The following is a 22,953-nucleotide window of genomic DNA, read 5'->3' as shown; positions in this document are numbered from 1 at the left end:
ATGTAACTGAAGTAAGAAGTGATGTAGTGAACACTCTGGAGGACAACTCCTTTCATCTCATGTCCAGGTTTATTAAAGGCACAGCATAAGCACTAATACTGCCCTTTGTAATTAGTTTCTGCAAAGACATGAGTTCAACTTGCAGTCATATAATAAATATATAATAAAGTTGCACTGACTGACTTGTTACAGCCATATTTATTAAGCCAATAAATGCTTCTGAAGGTCTTATTTCCTGGAATTATTGTTTAGGAATGAGACCTTTGTCCAAGTTGACTTACATTGTACTGTATTCCAGCCTTATAACCATTTATCTATGTATACAATTCAAGTATCTTGATTAAGGCTAAGACCGCAGGAGATGGGAGTCAAACCAGAAACTTCAGATTACAAGGTGACAGCCTTAACCACATTATTACAAGCTGCTCTTAGATGATTTCTCAATTCGTAATGGTTAAAGAGGTTCTAAGGTAACGGTGTCTATTCAATCAGCTCATCTTCAGATATTCTCATCTTGTCATACAGAATACCCCGCAATTCTCCAATCCAAAAGAATATCTCTGTAGCCTCTGAGAGGTGCCCGTCGTGTGACATCTCCGTTACCAAGCACACTCTGATAGACAGCCTCCTTTCGAAGAGATGCACAGAACAGCAAACAGGCAGTCACCTCTCGCTGGAAGGAGCACGACCTTCAAGGAGATGAATCGCTCTGGCACTCTATTCCCTTCATCTTCCCTCTCTCTTATTTCCTTCTCTCCCTTTCCTCTCTTTTTACCTCGGCTAAAGGTGGGAAGAGCTAATTCTGTTCAGACTTCAAACTCAGGGCTCAGACTGAATGCTGAAAGACTGCCATCTCTGTTGTGCTGCAGTGGGAATTATTTCCTTGTCATATGCAACAGTACATGAGAACAATTTTTTATTTGTTGTGTAGTGTTTTCACAAACTGCTTCTGAGAGCACTTCACAGAAAGCATTTTAAAGAAATAAAATTGAACATCTAGAGACAGAGGGGAAAAAAGTTACACCACTAATGAAAAGTAATGCTACAACATTACAAAGAAATGGCCATAGAAAGTAATATTATGAAGTAATTGCATTACTACTTGTTTGAGTGACAAACTCAAGTTGAGAAAAGCATGGGGACAGGTTGAAAATAACCAGTGAGCTTCTGGCATTTAAACACAAAAATATGAGCAACACAGAACAATATGTAATAGGGGAGTGTTTAGAATATTGAAAGATGAGATAATTTAAGAACGAGAACAAGGGGCGGCTCACCGAGTTGGTTCCGAGGACTTGCAGGTCCGGCTCCTGAGACTCCAGGAGCTTGGCCACCATGTGCAGGAAGCTCTCAACAAATGGCTTGATGCTCTGCGAGTGGCAGGCCATCAGCAGCTGGTCCAGGGCCTCCATAGCAATGACCACATAGCTTCAGGAGTGAGAAAAAGAGATGAGGCCCAGAACCAACCCAAATCACCCCAACTCCATCTGCTTTAACGGGATCCGACAAGACGGCTGACCGTTTGGCCCATAGAGTATCGTTAAAATTCATCCAGGACAAGTATGGGCTAACAGCACTTGAAAATACTGCATAGAGGAATGATTTATAACAGTCAGCCAAGGTAATTGCACCCAATTGTGCAGTGCGGTTGTATTGTTATGGATCACAAAACCATCACATCTCATTGATCCCATAGCAAAGCACTACCCCTTTGGGCAAATCTATATTTAGCTTCTGCTAAATTTTAATTACTTTCTTGAAGGTACTGCGGAACACATGAATGGAGATAAGTGGCTGAAGATGTCGAGGGAGATACCTAATAATATAATGGTCTAGACGTGGCCTCGGACAGATATTTCCCAAATGGCAGCTTAAACACACCTCCCTGATAAAAAGCAATTACTGCATGAGTGGGGGGATGGGAATCCATCATTTCAAGAGCCTTGGTTTTAAGCCTTCTGGGTCAAAAGCCATATATTACTTTTCTACTTCCCATTTGGCCAGTGGCAACAGGTCTCTTCTGTCATATGAGATGTTTCAGCACACAAACAAATGGTATGTAATAATGACAACCTTCCAAGAGTAGAGTAAGTATCTTTCTTTGCAGGGACTGTAAATCCTGAGTAATTTGGTGAACAAAGATATTTCATTTCTATGGAAATGCACCTTTAGGACCTGATTAGTTCCTACATCCCAGTAAGAAGTGTAACATACTCCCTCTGTCCTTCAGAAGTGCTGAATGCTTTTCAGTTTTCAAGACTTGCTCCTGTCTTGATCTGAAGACAGCTTCATAAATGAGTCTGTTACCTTAATCCATATGTGTATAATATATGAATATTTCTTCTATAACCAGCTATCTTAGTAATGGGTTTTCGGAAAATGGTGGTACCGCACAAAAAAGCCGTGCTTTGATAATCGTGAATCTGTTTATTAAGCTCTTTGTTGTCGATTCACTTTTGTTTACTCAGCTGTACAGCACTTTGGTGAAAAGTATCTGACAAATCAATAAATGCAAATCACTTTCACATTTTCACACACTCAATCAGGAGTCTTGAGGTACAGGTATAACAGCTGACGTCAGTGTTTTCTCTTTACAATAAAGCGAGTTGCTTTCTCACTCACACAAGACTCTAAATTGCATTTCAAAGGTTCTAATAATAGCTACAGTGTGTCCAGAGCCGTAGAATGTCTCCATGATCCCCTTTTGAGGAATAAAGACATCATCTGGGACAGCTGGTAGCATAGTGGTTAAAGCTACTGCCTTTGGATCTAAAGGTCACAAGTTCGATCCCCACCTCTGACTGTAGTACCCTTGAGCAAGGTAATTACCCTAAATTGCTCCAGTAGAATTACCAAGCTGTATAAATGGGTAAATAATTGTAACCTTAACATTTTAACTCGCTTTGGAGAAAAGCATCAGCTAAATGAATAAGGAGGAGGCAGCTGTACGGATGATGCACACTACAGCCCTCTGAGGTTAACAACCCATTTTCGGCCGGGTTGGAGGCACATGCTGAGCCGCCATGTTCCTTAGCAACGGTGAGCGTGTACAGAGTGTCCCTTCAGTTAGCGGCATGGCAGAGGGTGATGGTACCATCTTCAGACCAGGTTCCCCATCTTGCAGATCCAGATAATAATCTGGGGTCACTCCAAATATTTAAAATAAAAAATCACAAACTTCGGAGCAGAAGAATGCGAGAGATTCACAGAGATACTTGCACTTTCATGATTTTCACTAAGTATGAGAGGAGCACCTTGGGCACCTTGTTAGGTTTTATTTTTATGTTGACACCTTTTTCAGAATATTACAGTAACAAGTGGATTTAGGGTTTGAACAGATTCTAGAGAGTGTCTTTTATTGTGACTTGTACTTGCTGGCAGTGCTTTCACAATTTGTTGATTGGAGGCAACTGAGAGGTAGGGTTAGGGCTGGGGCAGCGCTTACCCGTATCGGTGCCTGAGGACATCACGGCTCAGCCTCTCTGCGAGATAGGCCCCGATACGGTCCAGCTTCTCTGGGGCAGACACAGCATAGAAGGTCAGTTTCTCCATGTCTGACTTAACCAAGCCATCCTGGAAAAGATAGAAGCAGACAAAAAAGAAAGATATTTAGGGATCTAGGTGAGTGCTGGAACACACCCAGGTTAAGGCAACACCCTGTCACATTCCTTTACCTTTGTTAAATGTTGCTCATTAACTGACAAGTGTGAAAAAGCAAGAAGACCAAGTTAAGCTATTCATCCTGCAGATCACAGGATCCCCACCTACTACAGACCTAATGCTTCTTAATGTACTCATCTCCAAGGAGGCACACCACAAAAATTGAAAAATGTTTTTACGATTTAAGAACAGGTCACTGGGACTCCTGATTTTGGTATTCCTGATTTTCCCAAATTAACCTACTACACAAGTGAACAGAACAAAAAAAAAAACAAAAAAAATTATAGTAGCTTTGCAGTATAATATTTGAATAATATATTATTAATAGTAACAATAATCTAGCATTGCAAGTTTCTATAGAGAGAAGATCCAGTTAAAAACTATTAGCTTCAACCCATACCAGAGGAATGAGCGTAACCTGTAAATGTGAATTTGTATTAAAAAAAAATCAAGCATAGCACCCTTTGCAAATACAATGTGTGTAAGATGTCAGTGAGACACCATAAAAAAAGGCAGGGGGGGGGGGGGGGGGGAGAGATGAGGACTATTTTCACTGAAACATCCCTTGAGACCACTTGCCACCTTCAGTGCATGAAGTCATAGTTGATTCGAAAAGGTGCTGACTGCATATACTTTACAGCTTGCCTCAGTAAATCTTTGCTTATACAGTGAGACCCCAAGAGAGGCAAGTGCCTTCAGTACCTTTGTGTACCAAAGATCCCGCATCTGTTGAGGGAATTGGGAATACTTAGATTTTAATTAACAGGATCAAGGGTTAAAAATGAGAATGAGTTTCTCATTTAAGTGAGTTTAGTAAATGCAGTTGTATACAACACACCATACAAGTTTAATTTAGTAACATGTTATGGCACCATATTTAGACTTAAAATTAGTCAATCACCATTAAGTGATCATCTTTTAAATCACTACATAGTACATAATTCATACTAATAGAAGTGAAATGAATGATATGTTATTGACTTCTTGGAAACAAACTGTGACGCATGTACTGAAAATTGTCAGTGCATGTTAAGTATATAGACTTGCATTTTAATGAGGCCTTCTCATAACTGCAGTGACTCTGAACAATAGGAAAAAACATGTGTGAAGCAAGTAATAAATGAATACTGGCATCTTTCGCTTTTTCCAACTACACTATTAATCTTCTCTGATGTCAGAATTACCATTTGTTTGCCACGTTACAATTTAACTGAATTATACACAAATTTTCTACTTTTGTTTCACTTGCTTGAGTCCAGATTATACACTTCTGTTTTGGAACAATTGTGGTGGTGAACAACAACATTATAACCATTCAAAACAGAGTTGTGCCTCAAGTCACTGAGGAATGCAAAAAATGCATTTTCTACATTTCTTAGCATTTTAGCTAAGGAAGTGCACCAGGTCCACAGAAAACATGCAACCAAGTTGGGCCTCACATAGTAAAACATCTAGCATCCTTGAATGATCATATATTACAAAAAAAAAATTCTTTTTCCATCTGCTAGTACTCAGAGAAAATATACTTTGTTATTAGTAGGATAAGTTGGCAATTAAAACAAATAAATTATAGTAACTATAAGCTAATAAATGCCATTAAGATAGGAAGCAGTGATTAATGAAATCCATGTCATGAAAACACAGTAAATTTATACTGTAATTAAATTCCTCAAATTAGATCAAGTGCACAGGTTGGAATGATAACAAACATGCAGGGGATAGTTTCCACTGCAATTGACTGACACGGTCATTAAACCAGTTGTGAGGCAAAGTGACATTTCTGTCATGCAATTGCCTGTGGTTGTCTATGGCGTCCAGCAGCGCTCACCTTGGGGTCCTCGGGAAAAATGTTGTCCACCAGGCGCTTGTAACGTGGCCGCAGGGGGCCACAACAGCCACACACTCCTGGAAGACATAATGAGAGGCCATTAGGCAGTCCTCCTTACTCTCACTCACACACACACACACACACACACACACACACACACACACACACACACACACACACACACACACACACCACCCCAATATTCATTGTGGTATAGAAGGTATGAAGGTACCTGAACCCAGGTCTTTTACATGCAAGGCAAGAGCTTCGACCACTATATCTGCTCTGCCCCATAACCAATAGACCAGACCATCATGAGTTACCACAGTAACTCAGATTCTTCGACAGAATCTGTTTTTGATTAGAAAACATTATTATAGTAATATTTCCAGAGTAATAACAGTATGAAGGCAAATCTAAAATGAACCTATACACTTGAGCTTTAACATTTCTTTCATAAATCTTAATGATACACAAAAACATTAAAGCAAGTATGGAAAATCAGTTTTTAAAAATAAACTAATCATCATCTTAGTCTTGAAGGGCAGGCCAAAGCTGGCAACACACTGACTGAAGTTGATGTTTTCAGAGCCTCCCACACCCCCCAAGGGACGAAAAAAATGGCTACAGGAAATTGCCTCCATGTTGAATGCATAATTAATTTAAAAACTTAAGTGTATTCAACAATGCTTTTGTGCTACTGTTTTCTGGAAATATAGTATTTGGGTTTGATGAACAGTAGTAATGCGGCCATTGTACCGGTCTGTTGCGGTGAAGAAGGAGCTGAGTCGTAAGGCGAAGCTCTCAATTTACTGGTCGATCTACGTTCCTACCCTCACCTATGGTCATGAACTCTGGATCATGACCGAAAGAATGAGATCGCGGATACACGCGGCAGAAATGAGTTTCCTCCGCAGAGTGGCTGGGCGCACCCTTAGGGATAGGGTGAGGAGCTCGGAGTAGAGCCGCTGCTCCTCCGCATCGAGAGGAGTCAGTTGAGGTGGCGTGGGCATCTGTTCCAGATGCCTCCTGGACGCCTCCCTGGGGAGGTGTTCCGGGCATGTCCCACTGGGAGGAGGCCTCGGGGCAGACCCAGGACACGTTGGAGAGACTACGTCTCCCAGCTGGCCTGGGAACGCCTTGGGGTTCCCCCAGAGGAGCTGGAGGAGGTGTGCAGGGAGAGGGAAGTCTGGGGGCTCTGCTTGGACTATTGCCCCCGCGACCCGGTCCCAGATAAGCGGAGGAAGATGGATGGATGGATGGGTTTGATGAACATAGTAATAATGCTGTGACCAGTGACAAATGAATTATTTTTAATCATACTTATTAAATTTATAATTCTGGAGTCCACGTGTCCCCTGTTATATAGACTTAATTCATTCTTGAAAACAGTCCATATACCAAGAGTCTACACTGGGCGGTCCTTTTCCATTATTTTAAAAAAGGGGAAAAAATGCGCATTCCTGGACTTTACAGACATGCCCAAATACTTCTACAAACACTCTCCAAACACTTAAAAGTGTAATCAAATAAAAAAATAGTAATTAAAACATCAGGATAAGATATTAAATATAAAATGTATATAAAATTAACAAAGACTAAATTAGAGCTGAAATTTTTACATCCACATTTACTTATTTAGCAGGCGCTTTTGTCCAGGCGCTTGCTGTGCCACCGTGCCTCCAACACTGACAAATGTACCACATTGGGCCATAAATCACATCCTTCTTCCCTGATCTCAGTAAAAAATTAAGGGCAATAAGAACTCAGCTGCCCACTAATGGTAAGGTAAATTATCACTCCTGCAGATCTTTTTTTTTGTGTTGATTTTTAAATATACTTGGTTTTCAATTCACTACTTTCTGCTGCCACTGGCAGGAAATACTGGTTAAGCGGTATGCCATAAACTAGGTGAAAAAACAGCAAAGGTCAAGAAGCCAGTCAAGTCTTCGTATTACCGATCAATACAGAACCATGGAAGCACTTGACACCAACAATCAATACGGAGCCACGGGCCGGAACTAGTGCAATTCCATAGTGTTCTGAAGCTGCCTGCCCCACCATTAGTCTACTCCTGGGGGTATACTGGGAATGAAGGGGAACAGCAAATTTAAAACACATGGGCTTCCAGAAACAGACCAGTCGCACTGCAAAAGGAGAACCCAGGTCTGAACGCCTGATCAGACTGCAGTATCCTTGACCAAAGTACTTAACCTGAGTAGATAGAGTAAAAACTTCCCCAACTGTTCTAATTGATACATCATTGTAAGTAGCACTGAAAAAAAAGGAAAAAAATACCTGAAACTAATTTCTTGGGGGGAGAAAATGTCTTTATGTCTCTAGTCATAACAATCCATGGTTTGAGAGCCACTCTAAAAGCCACACGACTATAACAGTATTCGGAGGGTTGTGATAATTCCCCATTGAGTACTACTGGCTCTCAACCCCAGGTAAAACCCCTGGCTGGGAATGTAAATTATCACAAAGACTAGTTACAAATCTGAAGTGCATTTTTATCAAAACGGTGACAGAGGACCACATGAAACATTTACATTTATTTATTCAGTAGACTCTTTTCTCCAAAGAGATGTACGTATCACCAAAAAAAAAGTATTAAAAAAGACGGACATGTGATTATAGAGTACAGTCAATTTGTCACATTCCATCACATGAACTAGTACACATCACAAGAGCAACTACATAAAGACTTCCATAGTTAAAAAAAAGTTTCTTTAAAAATTGCACACAAACAAGTACATGTTTATTGTGCACTTACAAGATCAGGGGAGAAGTGAGTCCGAAAGAGGAGAGTTTTGAGACCCTTCTTAAATGTAAAGAGACATTTAGCAGTTCTAAGTGAGAGGTGGAGGTCATTCCACCACATCAGAGACAGAACAGAAAACCTTTGTGCTTTTGATTCTGGAACTCTTGTGTGTGGGACCATAAAGCAAGCAGAGGTGGAGGAGCACAGGAGTCCAGTTGGGATGTAGCTAGTGGATTGCTTCCATGTTTCATTATATCCCAAGTTGCTTTGTAACTTCATGTGGTCTTGCCACAGTCTCTGTACTTGACATTACTGTCCCACAGGGGATCAGCAAGACCTATGCGGTTCAAGGAGATGGTTTCTATGCTATGACGACATGGCCATCATGTGAATGTGACCAGTGTTTTGCAAGAATTGTAACTGCTCATGAGACTCACTGGTCCTTAGTTAAAATCAGTGTTTCAGCTGTCCCAGTGGCACATGTAGGGATCCAGAAATAAGTGTAAAAGGCCTCGATCGAGAGGGTAAACATTACACAGATCTAACTGCGTGCAAATTAAAATGGATTATAAAAACCTTCATCCTCAGAACTAATTTTTGGGCTGTTTCTAAAGGCAGCTCCTCATGATTACAATGTGACGTGCTGTATCGGGGACAGTGCCACATAATCACTTTTTTGCTCCCTTAACTCCAGCGTCCGCAGTACTTTCCAGAGTTGCTGCACATTGCCAAATTCGTGGTCTAGCTGCTGTTGCCCTGGCTATTGAACAACGTGTTTCCTGGACCTAAAGAGGTGATAAACGCACCCAGACGAAACAGATGATTAACTATTCAGTGACATGGAGGGACGGCGAGCCGGATTTTTTCTTCTGCCCTCACTGTTCTGCTTTGCAAGACGGCAGAAGGATTGCGGGAGCCTAGAGGGGTTCTCATTTCTGTCCCAAATCAGCAAGGTTTGCTGGAAGCTCTCAGTTACCCAACCCCCATTTCTGGTCCCCTGTCCCCTGACTGCTTCAAGGACAAGTAGGGGAGCAGCCGGCGCAATTCAGATCAATTAACTGGCGCACGCATGCGCACACGCACACACAGAGGGCTGCAGCTGGGCAGATCCTGAACAGCATTCAAGACAAACTGTGCAGAGACACACAGAGTGAGACAGTAAGTGTGTAGCCAGCAGCAGAAACTGGATCCCCTCTGCCACCTGATATGGGCTTTGTGCTCAGACATTGCCACCGCAGCATCTACAGCCAATCACTGTGAAGTTCAACCCCCCAGACAAACACACATGCTGTCAGTTTTAAATCCATGTCTCTCGCAATTAAATCATGCAAGTGGAAGTATGCTATAATTAAGATTTCATTTTATCTATCTGGTACTGAGCAGAAGAGCCACTTTAGTGCACTTCCAATTTATCCGCAGAGACTGAACGCAAGAGCAAGAATGGCGCTAGCATTACATCACACTTGGGAAAAATACTGGGAAACAGCAGCAGCAGAGCTGTGGAGCTCACAAGGGGCTGTTGCAGCTTCACATCTGCAGTAACTAGCAGAAGCTTGAGCTGTTGGGATCCATAGCAGGATTCGTGCCACAGCTGTCGGGCTCCAGCTGCCGTCTTCCATCTAAACCAGCTGTCAACGGTAACACCTGTCCACAGAATACAAAACCAGAATTCAAAAATTCCCCTTCCCCAGTCCCACCAAAGTCATTCTGCATCATCGTCTATTGGTTTTACATGCTACCTTCAATATGGACCATCACAGCAACCAGCTGCTCATCGAAAAGGGACAGTCCAATAACAAGCCCAGTGCGTATAGAAATGCTTCCTGAAGACACATAGTAGACAAACGCTCCAGGTCAGAACCCTGTGAATAAACAACAAACCAAACTGACAACAGAAGCTATACTTGAGGTACGAAACAACAGAATTTTCCATGACCCTGTACCAAGGTTTTGACCCCGAGATCAAAAGGATACTTAATCATAATCTCCTGTGAATGGAATACAGTTTCAGAGACACAGCAACACAAATATAAATTAACTGCAGTTTACTCTCATACTCTAGCAACAAAATAAACTGTGTAGAGCAGATCACAGTCTTATTGATTTAAAAATTCCATGAGAACAATAGGTTCAACTAAGCCTTGAGAAATCTCTAACCCACTCTGCCGGCATGAAACCAATGAGTTTCCAACAGACATTATCTAGAGATAGTGAAAGAAAATCAATCTCATTCTACATGCATTTCTTTTTAAATTTTCTTTATTTATTAACTGTAAGCACATCCGCATTTGGGATAGCCTTCACTCAGAATATAGTTGAACAAGTACATCATTAATTCACGCAATCTCTCCTTTTTGCTTGCAAAAAGTGTTCCTAAGAAATCTGCAGAGGTGATAACTACAGACTGTGCACTTCTGCATTGTCGTTCCAAATTACGCAACTACAGAAAACAGTGATACAACTGAGTAAACAGTCAAAGTCTCATAATGAAGCACTCAAGAGAATGACATTTGTGACTTAGATCATCATGCAGGAGCACACCCCAGAAACCTTACAAGGTGCTTCCAACATCTTAGAAGATCACCTCAAGTCCACTGCAGACATTGAATTTGAGCTGAAGTATGTCCTCTGTTTCCAAACACATCCTCAGCCAACCTACCAAAACTCCAGGATCTTGTTCCCCAAGCCTGGTTGGACCTGTAGACTGTATCGGCCTCAGAACGAGGAACCCGTATGTATCTCCTCATGTTAGCTTTTCAAAGGAAGAGACAGCTGGCTCTCCTTTGGATCCCTGAGACCGCAGAGGTGTTTTCCACCTATTGTAGGCAGCAACTGGCAAATGAAACACAGAGGCGGATGGCTCCGCAGGATGTCAACGCCACCAATTAACAGCCTGCCCGTTTCTTCATTACTAGCCTCCAGTGAGTGCGTATCAGGTGGCCCTATACAATATCCCACCTCCAATGAAACAGCAAGAAAGACTACCTGGAGGGGAAGGATTCATCCGGACAGGTCCACTGGCAGCAGTCTACTTCCCAAATTGCCTCCAGATGGCTTTTACTGAATGGGCAGACGGCAAGAGATAATTTTGAAAACTTAAGAAATTGCTTCAGTCTTCTCGATCTTCAGGCAGAAACAATAAGACAATAATGAAATATTCAAAATGGTTTAGAGGAAATGGAGTTTCGTAAATACAGGAGTCAGGTTTCTTGGCTGGCAACTGGTTACAGAGATTCATTCCTCCTGCATCATTTAGCATTCTTTCAAAGAGCACAGCAGCACACTTCGTTTTATTGAAACATACAGTAAACACCCAAGAGTCCCCTGCGGCTGTTTTGATATACGGATTAGATGTGTAACATGTTCCCACTGTAGAAATTTTAAATGGCGCAGATAAGCAAGTGCTGTGTCTTTTAACAACTAAAAATTTCACTTAAATATATTTACATCGGGGAGGGGGGAGGCATGGGGGCGCAGCAGGTTTGGCTGGGTCCTGCTCTCTGGTGGGTCTGGGGTTCGAGTCCTCCTTGGGGTGCCTTGCTATATACTGGCGTCCCGTCCTGGGTGCGCCCCCTCCCCCCTTACGCCCTCTGTTGCCAGGTTAGGCTCCGGTTCGCTGTGACCCCTCCTTGGGACAAGCGGTTTCAGTCTCTGTGTGTATTAAACGCGATACATATTTCAGGCTATTCAAAATGATTCACTGATAGGCCATAACAATGAGTAGGTTGACCTAAAAAGCCTTTGTCTCCTATTAGCAGTCAAATCAGCACGTCACCAGTGTTCAGGTTCAAACTCACCTCTGACACCACATTTTCATCTGGTCAAACATCCAGATGGTTCAAACCCCCTACATCCCCCCAAAACAGTAACAAGTGCTTCCCTTAATACTCCAGTAGTGACAGATGCCAAAAAGAATCACAACCCTCATTTGGGAACAGGAGATCTTCAGACCTTTATTTACCCTAAGCTTCCACAGCATAATAAACCATTGTTTATTCATTTATGATACTTCTCTCTGAAGCATCAAACCACCTCCTGTATACATAGGGGTTCTACACAATTCAACACTTATTAGAATGTGCTGCAAGGAAAATTTTCTGCTAAATGTTAATCATTGTCTATGCTGAATGACTGCACACATGTTGAGAGGTAGAATGCAGCTAAAGGTTCAACTATAAAAATGGACAAGAACACATAAAACAAACATGTTTGTTTGCAAGGAATGCATGTGGAAGCTGACCTCTGTGCCTTTGAGCATATGAGATTGCGAAGAATTAAGACGTCATTCATCCTTCTGGGGCCTTCTCCCACCAGACAAGAGGGTTCGCTCATCAGCACTCGTATCAAACGTTATGCACCATTTGCACTTCTCCAGTTGTTAATCCACGTGTGCTGCCACCCATTTAAGGTCTAATCTGAATAATTACAGCATGTTGCATCTCTGATTAATTCCTGCAGCTTCGTGAGTCAGGTAAGGTCATAATGTGTTTTGGTTGGACGGCATGACCTCCATGGCGCCTTTGACTCAAAGGCAACATTCAGATAAACGGCAGCAGTCGATAGAGGCAAAGCCAACCATAAAGGACAAATTATAAATAGGAAAGAAATGTGGGTGTACAACATAACTGGGCATTCAGAACTCATTCAGCTCATATATGCACAAGAGGGAAGATCATTAAGGGCTGAAACTGCCCCTAGATGTAGAAACATGGAAATGTAAATGTGTATTTTCTCCTTTATGCAGACCATCATTAATCAATGCTAAATTAATCAATCCTAAACTGCTGGACATTTTCATTTCTGAAATTCACCTCAGATATGAAACCTGTATGAACCTTGAGACTATTCTCCAGCTGTAGAGTTCACAAAAAAGTTGAACTCCTCCTATTAGGACAGAAAACAAGTCTGACTTTATTCTGTTAAAACTGAAGACACCTTTAATAATTTTGGCAGAATAATTGCTTTCCAGCAATTTACAACAGAAACAGATCACACCGGCCATGAGTAAACAGTCTTATGAAGGAACCTGGAAACAAATGTTTCTATTGAAGCAATTACCTCAAAGAACTACAAAGCACACACACACATTGACTGAAACCGCCTGTCCCAAGTGAGGTCGCGGCGAACCGGAGCCTAACCCGCCAACACAGGGCGTAAGGCTGGAGGGGGACACACCTAGGACGGGATGCCAGTCCGTCACAAGGCACCCCCAAGTAGGACTTGAACCCCAGACCCGCCAAAAAGCAGGACCCCGTCAAACCTGCTGCGCCACCGCACCCCCTAGCTACAAAGCAGATTCTGTCAATTGAGTGAAAAAGCATGGCTAATTTATTTATATACAAAAAAAAAAAAAAAACTGCATGTAAACTATTACAATCAGTATAGATGAAGAAACAGATGATTGCTACAAAACACCCAGTCCAGATCTTACAAGAGAAAAAAAAAAGCACTGAAATGATGAAATTATCAAAATGTTTAAAACGTTAAGTTAAATATGATTAAGTTACAGTAGCAAAAAATGTTAACATCAGTAAAGCACTGCTGTGGGTCAAACGTTCAGATGCCAGACAGATGAAATTCTGGCTTGGGATTAATTCACTTTCAGTGGAGGAGGGAAATGCTAAACAGATGTAGAGCTGGGGTTGGGGGTGTGCGTATAGCGGCGTAAATTGAGATCACCAAAAGCAATTTTGAAAATCACAGTCGGGCTTCAAATTATTGCAGCTTTATCAAGCCTCTGACATGACAGATACTGTATATAAAATGTCACTCTGCTCATTCAGCAGCCTTGAGTGTTGCCTTTTATGGCTTCTAGTTTGGTAAACCATGAAGGCCATGTTCAAAAATAGAACATGACCTATAAATCTTAATCCGAAAAGTGCACCGTATATTTCAGGAAAGCTGGTATCCAGTATGGTGAGAAAATGACTTTTTCCATCCGGTTTAACAAGTGAGCAGTCTTTGTGGTTTGGTTTGTGTTAATCTCTCCTGTTTCTCCATAAAAGGACATTGAGGTTGACCAAAATATGGATCAAAGTGTCCTTGAAATACCCGTGTCAATCAGATAGCTTAATCTTTACCATTGAATCTGGACCTGTGCGATTTCCAGCATAATGAGCCATTGCTGACCTTTTACGAGCACTTCAATTGGTCCAGTCTATATGGAGAACTGATGGTCAGAGAATACCGTGAAGATCGAAGAGCCCTCTGCTCACTCATTTATGCCTTATCAGAGACCCCAAGTCTCAGTGTTGATTCAGCCATCTTATCTCATGTGCCCTCCTTTTTACATAGATGCGTCCTTTGTCTCAAAAGGACTTCCATGCCTCTCAGATATCTCTAATCCCTCAGACCACAAGTACCACAATCTCCAGAGCTACAAGGTGCATCAAAAAACCATATGTTAAGACAGGGAGATAGCAGCAGTTTTCTTAAAAGACTAATAAACAGGTGCTAGAAATACCAGTTTGGGTCTAAGGACTGACGGTGGAGGTAATTAGCTTTCTTGTGCAATAAATCGAATGAAAACTATGAGATATTTGGGTTCATTTTCTTCAACACAAAGCTGAAAGGAAGACCATGTTGTTACAGTTTTTCTACCAAGGACTAGACAATAAATGTTGATTAATATAGCAACTCTTACTACAGCTTCGTAGCATAGCACTCAAACGGCAGCACGAAAATAGATTTTAATCTTTAAGCACTAAGTCACAATCAAAAAACCTTAATAGTTGTTGCTTAATTTACTGATTAGGTTCTGTAAAAATCTCAGACACAGAAATCAATGAAAAACACTTAACTTCAACCTACATTTGAATTAAAACTAATTGAAAATGTTGGAAAATAAAAATACACTATCTCCAAAAACTCCTTCAATACTGACTGTTGATCAATTAATTCATAAACATTCTTCTTAATGACGAACTGTTCAGCATTCATGAACACCTCTACGGAATTAATTTGATTTAACAAATCATGAATCAATTAGGTCCACTATACTGCCATCTTTCAGGTGGCTGGATAAATACAGCTCTTATTCCTCCCTCCACAACAAACAATTTCAATTCTAATTGGAAAATGCAAAGAAAAATCTCTGAACATTTTTAGCAGCTTTGAGACATGATGACCCAGTACACATAAAGAAAGGCTTAGTGCAGGAACAGTTTTTTTTTTTTTTTTTTTTTTTAAAAAATATATATATATATATATAGAGCAGCTAAAGGCATATTACCAAATTACTTCCATCAGCAGTACAGAAAAGGTCAAACTGCAATTACCTAGCCATTATCCAAAACCGTTACCATAATCTACTATTTAAACTGAAAGTCACAAAAAATGCACAACATATTAACGTAAAGATGACATTTGCAGGGCAAATTAACAGATCAACTGAGGAAAAAAAAGAAAATTTTGCAAATGTACTTATGAGGCACCATGAGCAATATGGCACTCCTGTACCCAGTGACATGGATCTTCACTCTGCTACTATACTGTAAAATATGGTCCTCAATTTGTTTCTTTGAAAGAAGAATCCAAGCTTTGGTACACAAGTCATCTGATCTTGAACACTGTGTTGCAGGAAATTAAATTTTAAAAAAAGTGTTAGACAAACCTTGTTAAACTGCCCATGCGGAGCCCATCTACTGGCCTGCTTATCGGATCCCTCCCAGTGCTGCATCCCCACTCACACAATTGTTTCAGCAGAGGTCATTCCCTCCTTCCATCTCCTGACTAAGAAGGGTTTGTAATTTACAGTTTGATTCTGGCAGAGCAAACCCTAATGGTGCCGCTAATGACTTCCAGCGGGTGCCGTTATCAGTGGATAATGAAGTCCGTAAACAATGCACTTGCCAGACCGCGAGAGCGACGGGGCCTCGGCCTGGACGCCCACACTGCTTTGGCAATTTAGGAGGGAAACTCCTGCCGACGGGCCACCCGCCTGGAAGGGGGGGGGTTACATGTACTGATGGTTTTAGCAGCAGAAGGTCAGGCCAATGACAGAGAATGACTACTTGGCCAGATGGTTTAGAGCTCTCATCTCAGCTGTTTGAGTAAACATGGAAAGGGCGCTTTTGTGGATGCCCTCAAGACAGAGCACTAAAAGCCACAGATGGACTGCAAACACACCATCACACCCAACCCGCACCACTAACGGCTCACCTCAGATCACAAGCGCACATGCTCTTAAAGCTCAGACCAATGAAACCATAATGCTCATTTAAGGGAGACCAGCAGTTTAGGAAAATAACCAGAATTTCATACACAGGAAACCACGCTCTTACACTCCTATGTTCTTTGATATTATTGATTATGAAATATAAATAACACCCACTCTGTGCATTGCCTTTCAGACCTACCACATGCATTCTGAAATTCCAAACAATCACTTCAAGCTATTAAAGCTGTCTACCTGATTCTAGTCTGACAGCTCCAGCACATTCGATTCCCATCCTGCAATAGCCTAAGGAGCGGAGCCCAACTTCCTGTCAACCCGTGGCTGCCATACCAGGGAGAGCATACGCCTACCTTCAGTTAGATAAACCCAAACATCTGCCACCTCTTCTGCCATGCCTCTCATTTCAGAACGGCTCACACATTGATAGTTGATAAGGAGAGATTACCCAGGCTTCATGTGGTAGGCAATTAAAATTCAGAAAGGGCAGGGAGGGGGCAACTTTGCAGGGATGCTTAGGGAGTCATTAATAAACCATGAATAATATTCCTGACCGGCAACAAAAAACCTTTCATGACAGCCAAACAGCACAAGAACAAAATCTAGAAATCCAATTAATCTTGCCCCTCCAATTGATTCAGTGTCCTTCAGCCTCAAACACTGACAGCAGTGCAAGAGCAGGACTGCCAACTGGTCTTCTGTAGTAATGTACTGAAGCGTTACCACCGAACCAGCTCAGGAACATATAAATTAGTGAAACAAGAAATGCAACTGGGAAGCCTTGTGGCAGGGTCTAGGACGAAGAGGATGTAAAAACCTGTTATTCCAGTCCACTAAGCTGTTGGACAATAAATAAAGGCTAAATAAAAATCAGTAACCCACAACATAAGTAAATACACACCCATGTCTGTCAATTGTGTAGTTCTTGATCATGATAATTCAGAATGATCCATTACATGTCTAAATGGTGGATGGTTAAATGTCAGCCTGACAGCCTAGGAAAGGAAAGTCTTCCTGAAGGCATATCTACCAAGCAATGAAGGAATCCCTCACCAGGCAAAACACAACTACAAAATTCATACTGGTTAATTAAACACAGCAAACAATTATGCAATTGTACAATTTAATTAATGGAGTAACACCAAAATTCCAGTTTACATTACATTTAGTCATTAATCAGGTGCTTTTCTCCAAAGCAACACATAATTCAGAGTGAACATAAGTGCACTACACTGCGGGCAAAGAGCTTTACATGGAGACAAATATCAAAGCACGTTTTTTTTTTTCAGTCCCACATTACATAAGTAAGGAGGAGCCTATGGCACTGATTCAGACCAGAAATATGAAGATTATCTCGATGGACAGTGAGATGCAAATTCATATGAATTTCTGGTGCTGTTAGTGAAGAAACAGGTTTGAAACAGATGCGTTTTGAGACCCTTGTTGAATGTCAAAAGGGATTCAGCAGTTCCAAGAGAGGGAGCTCATTCCACCACATCCCAACCAAAGTGCTTTTTTGATTTTGGGAACTTCGTGAGTGGGATCAGCAAGTGGAGGAGCACATTGTTCTTGCCAGGGTGTAGGGAATTATACATAATTACTATTTCTAATCCAAACAGAGTTCTCATCTCAATCAGGGCTGAAAACGGAAAGAAAAGTTCCAAGATCCATCCAAATCTAGTGTTCTTAGGCAGATTTTAGAAAATGAAAACTTAAATGCAACCTCAAAAAAAAAAAAAAAAAAAAAAAAGTCTCACACACAGCCATCAAACATTAAAATATTGCAAGGATATGACTGACAGTGTACAATTAATTTCTACTGCTTTTTCAAATGCATTGTCAAATACATTTTCAATGGAACTCTATTTCACAGGGAGATTTCTGTAAGCTTGACACAGCTCGGGTGTCAGCAGCAGTTTGAAAAATGCCTGGTTGAATGTGAATTTTCAGAAAGTGGTAATTACACACAGTGCATTTTCAGGAGCTGACTAACCCATTGGCAGGCGTGCCCTAGTTCAGTGGCATGAATGGAAGTTTTGTGTAGATAATCAAATGAGCAAAACATGTTTCTTCTCTTTTTTTTGGGGGGGGGGGGGCAACAATGATATGGAGAGGTCCCAAAAGAAAAGTCACAACTGACACCTATATTCATAGGACTCTGTACTGTAAAATATTAAAGGTCATCTTCCAAACCAAAATTGCTACAGTGTGAATTAATGAGAGGGGGTCCTGCTCTCCCATGGGTCTGGGGATTGAGTCCCACTTGGGGTGCCTTGCGCCCTGTGTTGCCAGGTTAGGCTCCGGTACCCCGCAACCCCGTATAGGACAAGCAGTCCAGACAGTGTGTGTGTGTGTGTGTGTGTGTGTGTGTGTGTGTGTGTGTATTAATGAAAATCCAAACTGTTCACTGGACATTGGTACATAAAGAATTAAACCTCCTGCCATTATTGAAACCTTACGGTGTGTCTCAGGTCCCATAACAGAAAAACAATTACTGTAAATACATGAATACATTCCAGTTTAGTTATCAGTAACCATTTCTCCAATGCTGGGTCCTGATGGTCTACAACCTATCCAGGAAGATAGGTATGAGGCAGAGTACTCCACAGGATGCTGGTCAATCACAAGGTAATTATTAAAATATGAAATAAATGCAAATATTAAAGCCCACTCCCCAGGCAAACACATGTACCAAGGACTATTTGAAATCACTGGATGACTTGTGGAACTTTTAATGAACACAATGAACTCGGCCCTGAAACAGCTTAGTGGTGCAAATTTCAGCAGTCGATACACTGCAACTAAAGAAAACTTTGACGTAAAGATGATCTGAACTTCAACAATGAAATCGAAGGCCTGGACAATTCGTTTTCTCTACCGCACCTAGTGCTCCAGAGCTGAAAATTGCAACAACAACATTAAGTGGGGCAGCACGGGGGCACAGCGAGTAGCACTGCTGTCTTCACAGTGCCTGGGTGGTTCAAGAGAAAATGGGTTTGACCCTCGCTCAGTCTGTGTGGAGTTTGCATGTTCTCCCCATGTCTTTGTGGGTTTCCTCCCACAGTCCAAAGACATGCTGTTCAGGGTCACCTATAGTGTGTGAATGACAGAGCGAGCGTGTGTTCCACTGATGTATGGATGAGTGACCCACTGTAAGTAGTGTATCTAGCAGTGTAAGTCACCTTCATGAATAAGGTGTGTGGGCTGATAACACTACACAGAGGTCATTGGAAGGAGTCTTGAAGAAAACCGTCTGCTAAATAAATAAACGGAAAATTCCAAAGTGTGATGAGTTGCTCTGGTCCTTTCAGTCTGCTTTTCTGAAGACGTCTGATGTTCAAAAGTGCTAATAAAAGGTGTTCCAGTGTCCGCTCCACAGAGGGCACTCTTTCAAAAGCAGGCACTATTAGACAACCACAACTGCTCCAAAGAACACTAATACATAAGGGTCTACAAACAAACACACTAAAAATTCAGGTAAAACTGGAGTTTTATTATGCTATGGTGACACTAAATTTCTGTTCTGGTCTCAAAGCTCCTTATTTAGGACCTTCCTCTTTGTGTTTGAGAGGTTAAATCCTTGCGTAAAAGCACATTTTGACTAATAATATGACTAATATAGATATACTGTATATGTGTACTATGAAATATAATATACTAATATCAAAAATGGCTTGATTCTGCCTTTTGTTCACGTCATAATAAAGTGTATAGACAAGCCCTAAGAGAAATGGATCAGGGTTTCTGCTTAACCCTGAAAATGTAACTATAATTGACAGTAACTGACATAATGACTCCAACAGATCAATTATGAGAATCTGAAGAACAAGTGGTGTGCTGACTGATGACCACTGTGTCCATTCACACCATCGGACATGTTCCCACCAAAATGCATGCAGGGAGGAACGCACAAACACCACAGGAGCCAGGCTGAGCACGCCTCCATAGGTGTTTAATTGGAGCTTGTTTAGCAAACTTGGAGGTATTGGAATTTTGTTAATCTTCAGAAGGCTGCCATGGAACAGAGCCTCCCTTGTTCCCCTGGGTGGTTGTGAGCAGACGCTTCAGTCTCCACAACGTCACATTTAAACTTTGCATGGAGTCGTTATCAAAAACGTGAGTGGGTCTCCTGCCGATAGCGCATCATGAGAAGTTCATTATCTGAACTACAAACACTGTAACCTCCACTGTGCCCCCCCCGCCAATGTCCCCCTTCACCCACACACCAAAAAACCCTCAGGGTCCAATTTATTTACCATGTAATCTGCCTCACCAAATCACACCCTGTGAACAGAACTGCAAAGAACACAGAAGATACAAGACCTTAAAAGTTCCTCCATGGATTAAAATTTGATCTTAAACTGCCCAAAATACCCATTTATGAAGAGCTCTAATTATACCAGATTTTGTGCTTTTAAATATTTTAGGGAGAGACTAAACTGTATTATTCATTTATGTTAACAGAAACTTGTATGCATTTTCAGAAAGTTAGTGAAAATGAGGCTTTGTATGGGGCCTTTAGTATGTTATCATAGGTGGCAAGAGAAGGAAGACGGTAAAAGTTGTTACCAAGGCTGTGTATCTCAAGAGATGAGCACTGGGTTCAGGGCAACACTACCTGGACTTTCACGGGTCAGGGCCTGATCAACCACAGCCAGGTCACCAGGGCGAGGATATCTGATGTTCAAAGACCCAAAATGCCCCATGACCCGCATTACATCACTGATGTGTCCATGTGTATTGTAAGATGTCTGGTGTAAAAAAAATTTTAAAAAAAGGCCAGTTTAATACTGACTTCCAGAACTGATCCTTCTGATTTTGCCATTTTGTTGTTGCTTGACTTTACAACGATGATACTCTTACCTCTATGTGCATCTGCAAAACTGAATTGATGCAGAGCTTTGTACATTTACAATTGTTTAGCTGACACTTTTTCGCCAGAGCAACTTAAAATTTTGTGATGTTTCATCTATCCAACCAATTTCAATAACCGCATATCCTCAGTGGGGTTGCGGTGAATCCGAGCCTATGACGGAAGCATTGGGTGCAAGGTATTGGGGTAAACCCAGGAAGGAATACAAGTCCATCGCATGGTAGCACCGCAAACAGTCACTAACCCATTCACACACTGCAGGCAATTTAGTATCAGTAATTCACCTGAACCGCATGTCTTTGGACCACGGGAGGAAACCAAATCACCTGGAATACACTTCCACAGACACCAGAAGAACATGCAAACTCGATACAAACTGAACAGGGATCGAACCCATATTTTTTTGTACCACCCAGGCGTTGTGAGGCGCAGCCCTGTACATTGCATCTCTGTACCACTCGCCGGTGATAGTTTGTTGTGAAGACATCATTACCAATAAAGGGATTCCTAAGAGAATGCCATGATTTCCTTTTTAGAGGCATGAGTCGTATTTAATTTTAGTCAACAAAAGAACAGAGTTCAGCGCTAATGCTGTATAACAGGTCCTTTTCATCAACTCCCTATCTGCCACTGGCATCAGCTACCCCCTATAAGCAGTAAAGGCAAGGAATTCCACGTATTAATAGTGGAGGGATTTCAATCATGCAACCAAAATCATACAGCCCACATAGAAAAAGAGTACATATATCAACAAAGCTTCCACAGCCACCCAACACAGCCTGGTATAAAAGGGACTTGCTGAGCCAATTAGACTTGGAATTCAAACATGAAGCACTAACAAGTGTTTGCTAAGAATTTTTTTAAGGGTGACTGATGAAAAGATCACCAAACCTGAGACATTTGAATTGAAAAATGCAGTCAAATGTTCAGAGCATTTCATTTTCCAATATATGTGGGGGCCTTATGATCACAAGAGGTGCATTAACCGTTTGTTTCTGGCCAAAATCACACAGATTACTTTCTTAAAGCTTAGGGTGGCTCTTTGATCAGGAATGAACACATTCACATGCAGTTCCTAGAGAGTCCAGATTATGGGAAGCCATAATTCTCTGTGTGCAAAAATATAAAGGCAGAACTACATTACAAAAATAAGATGCAACTCAAAGAGAAGACTGAGGTAGCCACATTGATGCATACAAAACAGGTTATAAATAATTTCTTCATGTCATATTCTGACCACCTCTATCTCACATACAAAGGCACACAGATATACATTTTGAGAGCAGGGTCATAAAACCGCTCCAGATGAAGATACTTTAAGTCAAACCACCAGGATAAATTCAACCGAGCACAATCCAGTTCTTCTCCTTCAAATACTTAGCTCATAATACAAATTCTAATAAAGCCTGTAAAGTGAGAGTCCTGGCAGCTCATCAATATCAAATGTGAGATCTCTGTAAGCCAATCACTCCTCACGGCAGCTAGACAGCAAACCACATTAAAGTAAGTGCTGTGCTGCCAAAGTGACCGTCGGTATGTGAACAGCCTCATACTGCTGAGGAAAATCTTTATCAGAAACTTGACATGCCTCTCCGCTGCAGACGCGACTCCTGCTTTACTTGTGTATGTCAACACACTCAGACATAGTGTGGAGA

The 22,953-nt window shown here is 41.5% G+C and overlaps 1 protein-coding gene across 5 annotated transcripts in view; it reads right to left on the bottom strand.

The window, feature by feature from the left end:
- The window catches only part of efr3a (EFR3 homolog A (S. cerevisiae)), a 97,150-nt gene that overhangs the window by 65,092 nt on the left and 9,105 nt on the right, over positions 1-22,953 (bottom strand). For all 5 annotated transcript variants that reach the window (XM_018757793.2, XM_029253389.1, XM_029253390.1 and 2 more), the window contains 3 exons: positions 5,489-5,565; positions 3,446-3,573; positions 1,278-1,428 (listed from right to left, as the gene is read on the bottom strand). In XM_018757793.2, the coding sequence (XP_018613309.1) occupies positions 1,278-1,428; positions 3,446-3,573; positions 5,489-5,565 (356 nt within the window). Of the gene's footprint in view, positions 1-1,277; positions 1,429-3,445; positions 3,574-5,488; positions 5,566-22,953 lie in introns of those variants that run through there.

The sequence above is a fragment of the Scleropages formosus genome, chromosome 7 (genome assembly GCF_900964775.1).
Source record: "Scleropages formosus chromosome 7, fSclFor1.1, whole genome shotgun sequence".
Classification (NCBI taxonomy): Eukaryota; Metazoa; Chordata; class Actinopteri; order Osteoglossiformes; family Osteoglossidae; genus Scleropages; species Scleropages formosus.
This window is presented reverse-complemented; position numbering and strand designations above follow the sequence as displayed.